Raw genomic sequence first — 13,315 nt, 5'->3', positions numbered from 1 at the left:
TCTGGTGGCAAGAGCAGGCTCCGGGCCGCCTGCCGGCCCCGCCCAGGAGAGGGGGAGCAGCAGGGCACAGCATGGACTGTGAGGGGTCGAGCTGGACAGGGGAGGGTCGCTCAGGTTGGAAGCCACATCCTGAGGACAGCAGAGCAGAAAATCTTACACCCCTGTGACTGCCGGAGCAACTGCCGCCACCCCCAATCCCGACAGCCTCAGAAAAGCAAGCACCATCTTTTTTTTAAGTCACTTTAATTCATGCACCTAAATCTAAGCCTAACTGATGCCACCTGTTTTGGGAGACTTTCTACAGTTGCAGATAATAAAGATTACAGGCAAGTCATCACAGGGAATTACTCACTCTGAGGAGGGACTGTCGGTCATAAACCAGCACTAATGCCCTGCCAGGACCTCCCCGCTGTGACTTCCCGTCAGCGACAGATGGAGCTGAGCAAGGGCTCGGCGAGGGGAGTGAGGGTCAGGACGTGGTGAGGAACCAGCGGGGCTGCAGGTGCAGGGCTCACCTTGGACGGGCTCAAGGGCCCTGCAAAGGCCCTCAGGCTCAGCACGGGGTCCCTGGGGCTGCCCGCAAAGCGGCCAACGAGAGGTTCCTCAGCCGTCTGGTCTGGAGACCACAGCTCCCCGATCACTGGAGAAGTGTCTTCTGCCCTGAGGAGCGGCACGTAGTAGTGACCTGCGGGAGAAGAGACGTGCTGGGGCTGGGGCAGGAGGCTCGGCTGGACCGCAGCATGCAGGTCAGCCGCCGGGTCAAGTGCAGGGGCTGCAGCAGGCCTCGTGACCAGTGAGGAAGGGGTTCTGCTCCCGCTGCGATGCGTGCCGGAGGCTGGGCTCGCGGGGTGCCTGGAGTGGCCGTGGGCTGGTGAACCCGGGCCTGAGTCACGGCTGACGAAGGGGCACAGCGGGAGCAAGCGCAGGTCTCCGGCTTCCAAGATTGTTAACCTGATGCTGCAGGGGCAAATCCCAGTCACTTCTTAAAGCAACTCACAGGAGGGCAAGCTGTGGCAAGTTTTACAGCACCTCCGATGGTGTGGTTTGGAATTCCACAGAGCACACGATCTCTTTAGTTATTTAGGGATGTTTTATGAATAACTAACTCCATGTTCCTGGGCCCTGCCCTGGTCCAAGCCGGGCCTCCAAGTAGCAAGCCCAGGCACCCGAGCAGGAGGACACTGCTGGGACAGGACTGTGTGCCAGTAAAACTTTATTCACAAAAAAAGTGAGGGCCAGACAGTCTGCTTGAAAGAGAGAACAATGGGGTTTTGGGTAGAAATGGAAACCAAGAGAAAAGAAAAGTATGGACAAACAGAGGACGCTCAAAGAACTTCAAGTAACCGCAAATCTCATTCAGTAGAACAACCAGACTTCTGGTTAAAGTTGCAAAAAAGGGACATTTTTACTGCCATCCTCTGAAACTCACTGAAAACTAGGGGAGAAATGGCGGGCGGCCAACCGTCCTCGCACTCCTAAAACTTACACACTACCGAGCAGGTGCCAAGCACTGTGCCCTCCCTACCGGACAGCTGCGTGAGCCCGACCCTGAGCAGGGTGACTACCCCAGGGGTCAGCCTGGAAGGGCTGAGCCGGCGACCTCTGCAGGACGGGGAGATGGCACGTCACACCACGTCAGTGTCAGTGCACTTTGTGCCAAGGAACTGTCCACTTTAAATGATTAAAATGATCTTTATAGTACGTGCATTTTCCCACAATTAAAAATAAACCGGTTTAAAAACACATGCATGAGAAGTGGACATGGCTCAACTGATAAGACATTCTGCCTACCACATGGGAGGTGCAGGGTTCAAACCCCGGGCCTCCTGACCCGTGTGGAGCTGGCCCACGCGCAGTGCTGATGTGCAAGGAGTGCCACGCCATGCAGGGGTGTCCCCCGCGTAGGGGAGCCCCACGTGCAAGGAGTGCACCCGTGAGGAGAGCCGCCCAGCGTGAAAAAAGCGCAGCCTGCCTAGGAGTGGCGCTGCACACACAGAGAGCTGATGCAGCAAAATGACACAACAAAGAGAAATACATATTCCCGGTGCTGCCGAGAATACAAGTGGACACAGAAGAACACACAGCAAATGGACACAGAGAGCAAACAACGGGGGTGGGGGAGGGAAGGGGAGAGAAATAAACAAATCTTTATAAAGGAAAACAAAACTCATGCAAAATGCTGAGGGTTCAAAGGAATAAAGGGAAAGATACACTGCACAGAATGAGTAAAGGAATTGGGATTTTTTGCCTCAAAATTTAAACTTTTCTGGCCCATTTGCATGAGTCAAGAGGGATCACAAAATATCTATACTATGTGCTCAAAAGGGTTCTGAAAAATAAAGTGAGAAAGCACTTCCAGGACCCGCCGTGAGTAATGGAAAGCACGACCTTGTGCTGAAACCAGCCTCGCTTGCTCCTTGGGTTCTGTCACGCCCTGCAGTTCGGGGCCCTCAGAAGGCGAGGTGCAGATCAGCTGCTCTGAGCCCTTGCAGCTCTAACACAGAATTCCAGAGACCCATATTTCTAATACATTCTAGTTGAAATAAAAAAGCACACAGGCTCGAATGCTACAATCTAATATTAAAACAGCCCCGCAGGGGGCCAGCCCATGCTAAGAACGCCTCTCCCTGCCGAGGGGCCTGGCCCCAGCGCCAAGGGTGGCTGTTGAGTAACAGTGCACCGAGGGGCACGGCGCCAGCCCTGGTGGGCTTGCCTGGCGGCATTCTCAGGCACCCCCCACCTCCCCTGCCCGACCAGCTGCGGAGGAGCAGCGCCTGGGTGCAGACGCTTGCCACGAGCCCCAGGAGAGACCCCCGCCGCAGGCACCCGTGCCCAGTGCTTACCCTTTAAATATTCTCTGATTCGCTCCTTCAGTTCCAAAGACTTGTTTTTGCTTCTCTCACAAATTACCTAATTTTTAAAAAGAGTAGATCAACTCTAAAATCTTATTTTATCTCATTTTCTTATCATTTAAATAATTTTATAGAAGTTTTAAATTCAACAAAATAAGGATAGTACCTTAATGCTGAAGATTTCATAAAACCCATACTGAAAAATGTGCTGGAACTGTACAGCCTTTTCTTAAAATGCTTTTGTAAAAGCTTACAGGAATAGGGTATAAAAGAACACACGGGTGAGTTTTATTTCTTTCTACACTTTCTAATTTTCTACATGGAAAAGAAAGGCTCAAAAGCGCGCTAACTAGTCAGAGCAGAGCTAGGCGTGGCGTGCTCAGGCTCCTGGGGTGAGCGTTGCTGCCCGGGACCCTCCTCTCCGTGTGGAGCTGCTGACAGAAACCTGGAGTGGGAGACAGGGACACAGGCAGGGGAGGCTGAGGAAGGGGACAGCGGATCTGGTAGGGACACAAATGTCGTGTTCACGCAACTCCAGGAATCGACTTTCTCAGCTGTTAGAGAACTGCAGCGAGAAGAACCTTAGAAATAAAAGAAAATTAGTAACTTTCAAATAGAGGAAAGAAAGGAACTGCAAAATTTTCACCTCTTGCCAGCCTGTGAAAGAACTAAAATTGTACAGTATATCCACGGAGTACGACTAAGTTTTCTGCATGTGTAACTGATTCCGAACACAGGTCAAATGCTTTTAAAAGTCATGAATTTTACATTAAAAAATCTCTCTGAGGACAAGCTGAGTTAGAGATACACAAAGTAATGGGGTCTCTGGGCTGTGCGGCTTTTGGGCAAGCTGACTCTTTTTGCTTATTTGTGCATTACACATTCCTCCTGTGACAACAGCAATGATAAGGGGTGTCAGGGAACCCCCATCAGAGACAGCACGCAATGGGGGGTTCCCTTTAACAGGGAGGAAGGTCCACTGGTGTGTGTAAACCAGTTCCTCTGTTCTCACACTGCCTCCTCCACTGCACAGAACACCCTGTCCCTCTCTGAGGCTCCTTTTGCTCAAACAGGGCTCCCACCAGGACCCACCTGACGGTCTGTCCCGAGCAGCTGGAGGCGCGAGTGGAGCCCAGCTTACGCCAGGGCACACTGCAGCTGCTCGCATCAGCAGCAGCACTGCCAGCGCAGCAGCCACCACTGCTGCTCTCTGCGAGCCCTAGTCAGCCCGAGTGTGCAGAGAGGATGAGACAATAGCTGGGGGCCGCTCAGAACAACCACTTCCCAGCGAACCGGGTCAGTGGAGGCACCTCCTTCGCCAGATGCCACCTAGTTTGCCTAAGTCCGGCAACCGCTAGGCTATGGAAAACTAACTGTAATTTTAAACACAATTACCCATGCGCTCTAGTAAAAATTTTAAAAAGAGATGAGGTTCCAAGATGGAAACAACCCAAGTGTCCATCAGTTGACGGATAAAATGTGGTTATACATAGGACAGAATACAGTGCTGCTGTAAGAAATGAAACTGGCACACATAAGAACATGGAAGAACTTTGAGGACATTATGCTAAGTGAAGTAAGCCAGACACAAAAGGACAAACATTGTACAGTCTCATTAATATGACTAAATATGAAGAATAAACACATGGAGTTAGAACTTAGACCATAGGTTTTATAGGTTACTAGGAGACAGGATGAGGACTGGAAAAGGGGCTGATGGATGTAGAATTTTCAATCAGCTTGACCGAAATGTGTGGAAATGGATAGAGTTGATGGTAATACATTATAGTAAGTAGAAATAACACAGCTGGTTTACAAATGGGATTGTGGCCGAAAGGGGTGGTCTAGGGATGTAAATTGTCAATTGAGGGAAACGGACTTTGGCCCAGTGGTTAGGGCGTCCGTCTACCATATGGGAGGTCCGCGGTTCAAACCCCGGGCCTCCTTGACCCGTGTGGAGCTGGCCACGCGCAGTGCTGATGCGTGCAAGGAGTGCCGTGCCACGCAAGGGTGTCCCCCGCGTGGGGGAGCCCCACGCGCAAGGAGTGCGCCCGTGAGGAAAGCCGCCCAGCGTGAAAAGAAAGTGCAGCCTGCCCAGGAATGGCGCCGCCCACACTTCCCGTGCCGCTGATGACAACAGAAGCGGACAAAGAAACAAAAGCAGACAAAGAAACAAGACGCAGCAAATAGACACCAAGAACAGACAACCAGGGGAGGGGGGGAAATTAAATAAATAAATAAATCTTTAAAAAAAAAAAAAAATTGTCAATTGAGAGAAAGCCAGAGAATAATCATCTAGGGACTGAATAGTACAGTGAACCCAGAAGTGGATGAGAATCGCGATTAATAGTACAAATATAAGAATATCCTTCTATGAACTAGAGCAAATGTACATCACTATTACAAGGTGGTAAGAATATGGAGATGCCTGGGGAAAATAGAATTAATATAACTTACGGACTACAGTTAACAGCAACGTGTGATATTCTTGCACCAGTGTCAAGGAAGGTACTACCTCAACGCTAAGGGTCAGTAAGAGGGGGTGGGTGGGTAGGGGACTTTTTCTTTTGGACTAAGGAAAAGCTCCAAGCTTTACAGGGGTGATGCCCGCACAGCTCTGGGATGAAAGTGAGAGCCACCGAGCATACACTTGGCTAAACTGTACAGGGTATGGGGCTGTATAGCACCATGAACCATGTGGTGGAAGATGGACTGTGGTTAACTGGAAAATTATGAGTATTCTCTTATGAACTATAACAAATGTAACTAATAAATATTGTTAATAATAGAAAGTGTATGGAAAAAATATACAAAGTGTATATACTATGGACCATAGTGGTAATAGCCTGATGTTCTTTCATTATCTGTAACAAATGTTCACAATAATGGAAGGTCCTGGTAGAGGGGCCCAGTACATGAATTCAGTACATTATGCGTGATTGTTTTTTTGTTTTGTTTTTTAAATCCTTTTTGTGCGTGATTGTTTTGTAAGCTCACAACTCCTTTAAAAAAAATCTAAACAAAATCTATAGAGATCTTTTGGATATATACAAACATAACATACTGTCAGATAATATATCTTCTCATGCACACATGGAATGTTCAAATTTTATCATATATTAGGACACCAAGATAACATCAATGAGTTCTGAAAAATAAAAATTTTAACTGCCCTCTTACTGCAGTGCAATGAAACATGTTTTGTGCCTTTGCTTAATGATGTAAACACTACTAATATGCCCGTGTCAACTAGAACAACAAAAGCCCACCACTAACCCACTGTTCATTCCTCCAGGGTCTACAAACGCATAACCTCTGGAGGGGCTGCAATTCACGCAGCAACCAGACTCCTCAGCGTGGCAATGGGCAGGCAGGCGGGACTTGGGCGGTCAGAGCTCCTTGTGACCCCATGGCAGCTCTCAGGCTACAGTTTCATTTATTTTCATTTCTAACACTACATAATAACTGAATTTTAAATAGATACTTACATCTTCAGGTGTCTTGTCATATTTGTTCCTGGGATTTTTCACAATCAAAGGGTGTGAAGAAAGTACGTTGACCACATCTGCATTCCCAAACTTACAAGCAAAATGCAATGGTGTGTCGTACCCCTGAAAAAAGTGCAGGGGTCACTTCTTTATACTTTTTGTCTTATAAGACTGCCTTAAGATCAAAATAGGTATTAAGTTTAAACAAGTCTCAAAAACAAAAACCTGAAAGACATTCATTTCCTTCTGTAACTGGAAGTGGCTGGGACTCCTGTGCACACCTGTGTGCCAGGCAGGCACAGCACCCGTGTGGGCGCCCCTTGCGCCTCTCTGGGCACCTTGCCTAAGGGCCGGGCACCTTGCGCGTACTGTCAACAGGTATTTAGTCACCAGCACCCAGGACGATCCCTGCCACGGAGCTGCTGCTCAGAAGTGAAGCGATCATGACATACACCACAGCAACAAACGGAAGGAGAAGGCCACACCCCCGTCTCAACTGATGCAGACACCCAGCATGCTTTCCGGAGAAAAACACTTAAAACACAAGAACAGAGGGAAACTTCTCACGATAATACAGGCGTATATGCAAAGCCCACACCTAACATTCCACTCAGCGATGAAGGACTGAAAGCTTTCCCTCCATCAGGAACAAGACAAGGATGCCTCGAAGTCACTGTTATTCAACCCTGTTCTGGAAGTTCTAGCCAGAGCAATCAGGCAAGAAAAAGAGGGAAAAGGCGTCCAAATAGTGACAGAAGCAGCAAATCGTTCTTGTGTGCGTGTCCCCTCCCGGCCAGCTCTCAGCTCTCTGGGTCTGACACACCCCCGTCCCAGTCCTGTGTGTGCCTGGAGCAGACGCGCTATGGGGAACCCAACACTTAACACACTGGAAGCTCAAGTGATCTAACTAGAAAACTGGCTATAACTTCTACTTTCAAAAAAGAGATTAAGAAAAAAAAAAGAGAGAGATTAAGGCAGGCACACCTACCCCTTTGTCGGGAGTGTTAAGATAAAGGTCCACGATGTAGCACACGCGCTTGCGCAGCATGTTCATGTCGTCGTCTGGGTACATGAGCCCCATGAACTCGGGATTCTCCAGGGTGTCCAGCGTCAACTGGCAGATGGAAGCCTGATTCTCTTTGGCAGCAACATGCATGACGTTGTACCTACATCCCTCCTGAAGGAAAGCGACACATCTGGAGTTTCACTTTGCTAGAGGCAGCACGTTGTGTGCACGAGGTCATGGCGCCTGGGCTCCTTCGACGCCCGTGAAACCAAGCACAGGCTCACCTGTACAACGGTGGGGTTGTCCCCGGAGCCAATGAGATACCGGGGGTTGCTCCAGACAAGATCGGAAAAGACCTCTTCTTCTCCCTTCTCCACGGCCTTTCGAAGCTTGGCAGTGAGATCCTGTGTACGAGGATTTTTATAACTGTTCGCTCGCTCTTTGTTTACTGTTTCTGGCTCAGATAAGTATAAACCATCTGTTATTAAAAGACAGAATTTAAGAACGTTTAATTCCACAAACATTTTCTCACCGCACACTATGTGCTAGATACTGAGGGGATAAAAACTTCCCCTGGGAGAAACAAGGGCACTATGTAGCCACACGAAACGCGTCCTGTGCTCCGACTGCGGTGAGAACATCCCGCCCCGAGCCTGAAGTCCAAGCGCCATAAACCTGCGTGCAACTGGGCTGCAACAGCCTTTACGAATGAGGAGCCATCACGGTCTCTGAAAAAGAAGTGGGGCTCCAGGAGGGGGCAGGAAGAAGGGTAGCCGTGGCCAAGGGACTGCACCCACAAACGCACGGGGCTCTCTCCCAGGAAAATGCCCCAGAGGCCTGTTGGTGCAGAGACAAGGTTTGAGCATCTATTAAGAGATTGTCTTCAGTGGGAATCTTCACAAACATGAAAAAAGGGAAATCTGCAGCAGGCTGTAATCACTCTGGCTCCCACCTAAGAAACACCTGTACAAGGCCAAGTAAGGCAGCAGAGAAGGGGGTAGCTGGAGCTCTCAACAGCAGGCCAGATGCCTGGAGGCAGAGGCTGCACTCCCCTTGGAACTCAAGCCAGGTCATCAGACAAGCCAGGACCATTGGGAGTGGGGAGAGGGGAGAACTTAGACCTGCATGAATCTAAGAGGCCTGGGCCTCTCAGGAGGAGGACTCCTGGCTCCAGCGTGGGTAGAGGGGTACGGCCAGGTTTCTGGCTGCAATACTCACAAAGGATCTAACAAACAGCGGGGCAGGGGGAAGGAGAAAACTGGTCCAGAAGAGAAGGGGTGACAGTGTCTCCCCGTGGAGGCACCAGGCCTCCGGGCACCTCAGGGCCACGTGCCCCGATCCGCCCCCTCGTCCTCCCAGCCCACACCCTCCCACCAGCTTTCTACCCATTCCCCACCGAGGTTCTGCAGCCTGGGCCTCGAGTCTCTACTACCTGGCAAATTGGGTTTATCATAAAGACACTTCCTGCTAACGCTGTATTAGGAAAGAGGGCACAAAGTACTTGCGGGTAAATGTGATGATAATGCCAAGATGTAAACTGCTATATAATTTACCTTTCACCCCACCATTGCTAAAGACTGGTGCTATTTTCACAGGAGAAAGGGGTAAAGAGATTTTGCTTGGAGAAGGGAAATAATCAGCATTTCCTCTAGCAAATTTCTCAGCATCTTCTCTGCTTGGAAAAGCTTTAAATCGAGCTCCTTTGTTCATTTTGACAGCTTGCAAGGCTTCCTTTTTATCTTCATAAACATGAATCCTTTCTGCATGAGAAAAAGAAGAATAAAATTAAAGATGAATAACTGAAACCACTGCCACTTACTTCACAACTGAAGGCCCCTGGGCTTAATGATAAGCTTAACATTTTTTCCCCATGTTCAGATTTCAAATTTTTATTCTCAGAAAAAAGGACCTTAGGTAGCCAAAACACAAACAATAACAAAGTCAAACATGAGAGTTTCGATTCTCTTCAATTGTATTTTCTCTCCTCAGGAATACACAGACAGACACCACTGGCCCACTTCACCGCATGCGCTGCGAGGGCTTCCTCCCCCAGCTGCACACCGAGGGCAGCCTGCTTTCCCTCTGGGCGGAGAGTGAACGCGGAGCCTGCTTGTGTGAACGGGTCAGTCCTCCTCTTGTGCTGTCACCCCTCTTCACTGCTTCGCCATCACCTTGACTGGTGCAAGCTACAATCAGACATGAGCCAACTAACTAAAGAACTATATGATGAAGAGGGCTGACTGAGATTTATAGACAACAAGAACAAAAAACTTAAATGAAATTTTCCAAAAATGGTGGAGTTTACTCATCTATTTTCACTCTTTTTTGGTTGTTTTTAAAAATAAGTGTCCACCCAGTGCAAATCAAATCACAATGAGACACCACTTCATACCCCCTAGAACGGCTACTGTTAAAAAAAGGAAAGTAAGTACTGGAGGGAATGTGGAGAAACAGGAGCCCTCATCCCACTGCTGGGGAAATGTGAAATGGTGCAGTTGCATGGAAAACAGTAAAAAAAAAACAAAAAACCCAAAAAGTTACTGAACTACTGTATGACCCTGCAATCCTACTCTTTGGTATATATATATATATATATATATATATATCTCCAATATATACATTGGATATATATATTGCTACCAAACAGCTATCTGCACCCTGAGCTTACAGTGGCATTATTAACAACTGCCACAAGGCAGAAGCAATCCAGGTGCCCATCAAAGGAAGAATGGATAAACAAAAGGTGGTATGTATACTGAGTGATAAATAACCACTGTTCCCACTTTGTAGTGTATCCTTACAGACGTTTCTCTGTGCACGCACAGATTTTTGTGTGTGTGTGTGTGGTACCGAGGGTCGGGGATGTAAACCAGGACCTTGTATGTGGGAAGCCAGTACTCAACTGCTTGAGCCGCATCCCCTTCCAGGCACGGATATTTTTAAACAAGACTAAATTCATCTCTACATACAGCCTAGTATCCTACTTCTCCCTACCTAAAAGATTGAGTCTTCTGACTTGCTTCATACTGAGCCCCCTATTAAGTGCCCCTCATAAAACACCACTGAGAAATGTAAAAGCATAAATATATCCACTGCACAGACCTAACATACCTGGCCTGTGTACACCAAAACATGTCAGGATGTTAGCGTCTAGAAGACGACTAAGGAAACCCTGAAGAACAAGGGACCCACAGCCATGGCACACTGTGGAAATGGAGTGTGCCAGGGCTGTGCTCCAGGCACAGCTGGTGGCGCTGACGCTGTTCCAGTGACAAAGCTAGACAGACGGACAGTCACCTACTGCTGCTTGCTGTAACGCGTGCAGCTTCTGCAGCAGCAGCACCAGGAACGCAGAACTACCGCAAAGAGCCCGGGTTCTGTGAGGAGGAGCAACACCTTGTGTCCTGTGACATTCACGTTATCTCTAAAGCCAAATGCCATAATACGTAGTTTTTTAAATCGAGCAAATTTTATGAAATTAAAAATAAATTAAAATTCCATCATGATCACTTCTGAGTGTCACTAAATCTTCTTGGAAAAATTCTTATGGTTGAATATTCCATTTTATTCAGGGTCCATTAATATGTTTAACCAATATCCTATTCTTGGGCATTAAGGACTTACAAATTTCCACTATCACAAACAGTATCACAATAAGCACCCTGGTATATAAATCTCTGTTCACTGGTCCAAAGACCTCCTTAGGATAAAAGTCCTAGAAATGGAATTGCTTGGTCAAAGGGCATGCAGCTTTCTACATTCACACAATGCCCCAGAGCGTGTCAAGTGAAACTCCTAAAAGAGTGTGGCATCCTAATCAACACTGCATTTGCATTATTTTTCCCTCAATACTATCTAAGTATTATTTAAAATTGTGAATTCTTTGATGTTGAAAATAATAATTTGTATTCAGATGTGTAAGTAATATTGAACTAAAAATTCCTGACAAACGGTAGCAGGCCAGTTTAAGTGAAGCATGCATCATGGACTCCAATTTTCCGAAACTTGAGGAAGGTGCTCCATCAAACGTCAACAGTGCTAAGTGCCCGTCACATTACCGTTCCTCGCCGGGGCGTCCTCGTACACTGGGCACACTCCGTAGAACAGAGCTGGCTCCTTGGAGGCGGTCACAGCTGCTCTGTGAGTGCCGACACGGGCCGAGGCACTCGGGGGTGCAGAGCAGGTCCTGGGTGCGACGGCCTCCTCCTCTGGAGGATTCACACCCACACTGTAACCAAAATCTTTGTCTTCAAAAAAGCCGGCCTGCTCAGTGTGGCCGTCTACAGCAGATTTCAGAAACCCTGGTTCCTGGCTGGCTGCTGTAACCTCTGCCCCAGGCTGGTGAGGAGATGAAGAAGTCGGCACTCCTCTTTGTTCCAATAAAGCCTGAGCCAATTTTTTTTCAAAAATGAACCTTGTGGTTGTGGTAATGGGTCCACATTTCAATCCAGCTTTGATGATTTCTTCTCGAAGGTCATCTGGATTCAGGAGCTTCAATCGAGCCAAGATGGTATCCATTGTCATTTCACCTAGATATAAGAAAATGAAAATCAAATGAATTGCTATAAATGTGTTTTTAATTAAGAAAAAAAAAAAGGTTAAAAAAACCAATTTCAAAGTTTCATTTTAAACCAGTGCTTCTCCATATTCTTTGGAGTCTAATGAACTATGAGACTTGTCATAAATTTTATGTTTCCAAACTATAAAACCCTAAAGAAAACTAAGATAAACACTTTCTAGGTCATCTCAGTAAGAATCTTATAACCTAAGACTATCACGGATTATTTGAACATTACTATTTGAGGTAGGTAAGAATACTGGGGAAATAGGCACACTCATTTCTGGTCAGCTGGAGTATAATTTTAAATAAACTTTATGGGAGGCAATTTGACAGTATCAAAATTCCAACTCTAGATATTTATCCTATGGATATATTTGTACTTTATTCTGTAAGTGATAGAAAACTGTGCAAGAATTTTAAACAGGAGCCACTCAGATAGCTCTGGCAGCCATTTTGATAAAACTAGTAATTAATATTTTGGGGGTGTTCCATGGGACTACTACTCTTAGGCATTGACATAGTCATTTTTTCAAAAAAAGATTTATGTATGTATGTATGTATTTCTCTCCCCTTACCCCCCACCCTGGTTGTCTGTTCTCTGTGTCTATTTGCTGCGTCTTCTTTTGTCCTCTTCTATTGTTGTCAGTGGCACGGGAATCTGTGTTTCTTTATGCTGCATCATCTTGTTATGTCATTTCTCCATGTGGGCGGCACCATTCTTAGGCAGGCTGTATTTTCTTTGGCACTGGGTGGCTCTCCTTACGGGGTGCACTCCTTGTGCGTGGGGCTCCCCTACGCGGGGGACACCCCTACTTGCCATGGCACTCCTTTTGCGCATCAGCACTGTGCATGGGCCAGCTCCACACAGGTCAAGGAGGCCCGGGGTTTAAACCGCGCAACTCCCATGTGGTAGACAGACGCCCTAACCACTGGGCCAAGTCCGCCGCCTACATAGTCATTTAATATTCACAATAGGCCCATGTGATAGATATTACCACTTTCCCCCCCATTTTACAGACGAAGGTCCGAAAGCACAGAGAGGCTAAGTAACTTGCCCAAGGTAAGCAGCTAATAAATGAATCTGACCCAGAGCTGGAGCTTTAACTCGTTGACTAAGTGTGGCCAACTAGGCTCAGCGAGAGAAGCGAAGAAAGGAGCGGACTCAGACCATGGAGAAGGGCCGAACTCAAAACAGGTCTTTATGACAGACTGATGACTCTGTGGCGAGAGGCTTGAGAAACAGAGAGAGCCTAGGGTACTACCTACATTTCCAATTTAGGTAACTGGGAAGTGACTACGAGAAGGAGAGGACAAGAGAGACAGAACAAATGCAGGGGTTCTGATGTTCCAGACTGAGAAATGAGGTGTTACAAACACCTGCGGCACACCGAGCAGCACTCTGACTTTC

General features: G+C 47.4%; 2 protein-coding genes across 3 annotated transcripts in view; one reads left to right on the top strand and one right to left on the bottom strand.

Annotated features, from left to right (window-relative positions):
* ANKLE2 (ankyrin repeat and LEM domain containing 2) overlaps window positions 1-13,315 on the bottom strand; it is a 47,805-nt gene that overhangs the window by 7,759 nt on the left and 26,731 nt on the right. Inside the window, exons 2-8 of the mRNA XM_058281172.1 lie at window positions 11,405-11,875; window positions 8,900-9,106; window positions 7,631-7,824; window positions 7,329-7,517; window positions 6,341-6,463; window positions 2,844-2,910; window positions 516-685 (exon numbers count right to left, since the gene is read on the bottom strand). Of these exons, the coding sequence (XP_058137155.1) occupies window positions 516-685; window positions 2,844-2,910; window positions 6,341-6,463; window positions 7,329-7,517; window positions 7,631-7,824; window positions 8,900-9,106; window positions 11,405-11,875 (1,421 nt within the window). The remainder of the gene's footprint in view (window positions 1-515; window positions 686-2,843; window positions 2,911-6,340; window positions 6,464-7,328; window positions 7,518-7,630; window positions 7,825-8,899; window positions 9,107-11,404; window positions 11,876-13,315) is intronic.
* PGAM5 (PGAM family member 5, mitochondrial serine/threonine protein phosphatase) overlaps window positions 1-13,315 on the top strand; it is a 61,337-nt gene that overhangs the window by 46,535 nt on the left and 1,487 nt on the right. The window contains exon 6 of one of the 2 annotated variants that reach the window (XM_071209732.1): window positions 9,336-9,468. In XM_071209732.1, the coding sequence (XP_071065833.1) occupies window positions 9,336-9,468 (133 nt within the window). Of the gene's footprint in view, window positions 1-9,335; window positions 9,935-13,315 lie in introns of those variants that run through there. The other variant, XM_058281173.2, reaches the window with a different exon arrangement.

The sequence above is a fragment of the Dasypus novemcinctus genome, chromosome 19 (assembly GCF_030445035.2).
Source record: "Dasypus novemcinctus isolate mDasNov1 chromosome 19, mDasNov1.1.hap2, whole genome shotgun sequence".
Lineage (NCBI taxonomy): Eukaryota > Metazoa > Chordata > Mammalia > Cingulata > Dasypodidae > Dasypus > Dasypus novemcinctus.
Note: the sequence above shows the minus strand (reverse complement) of the source record. Positions and strands in the feature narration are given on the sequence as shown.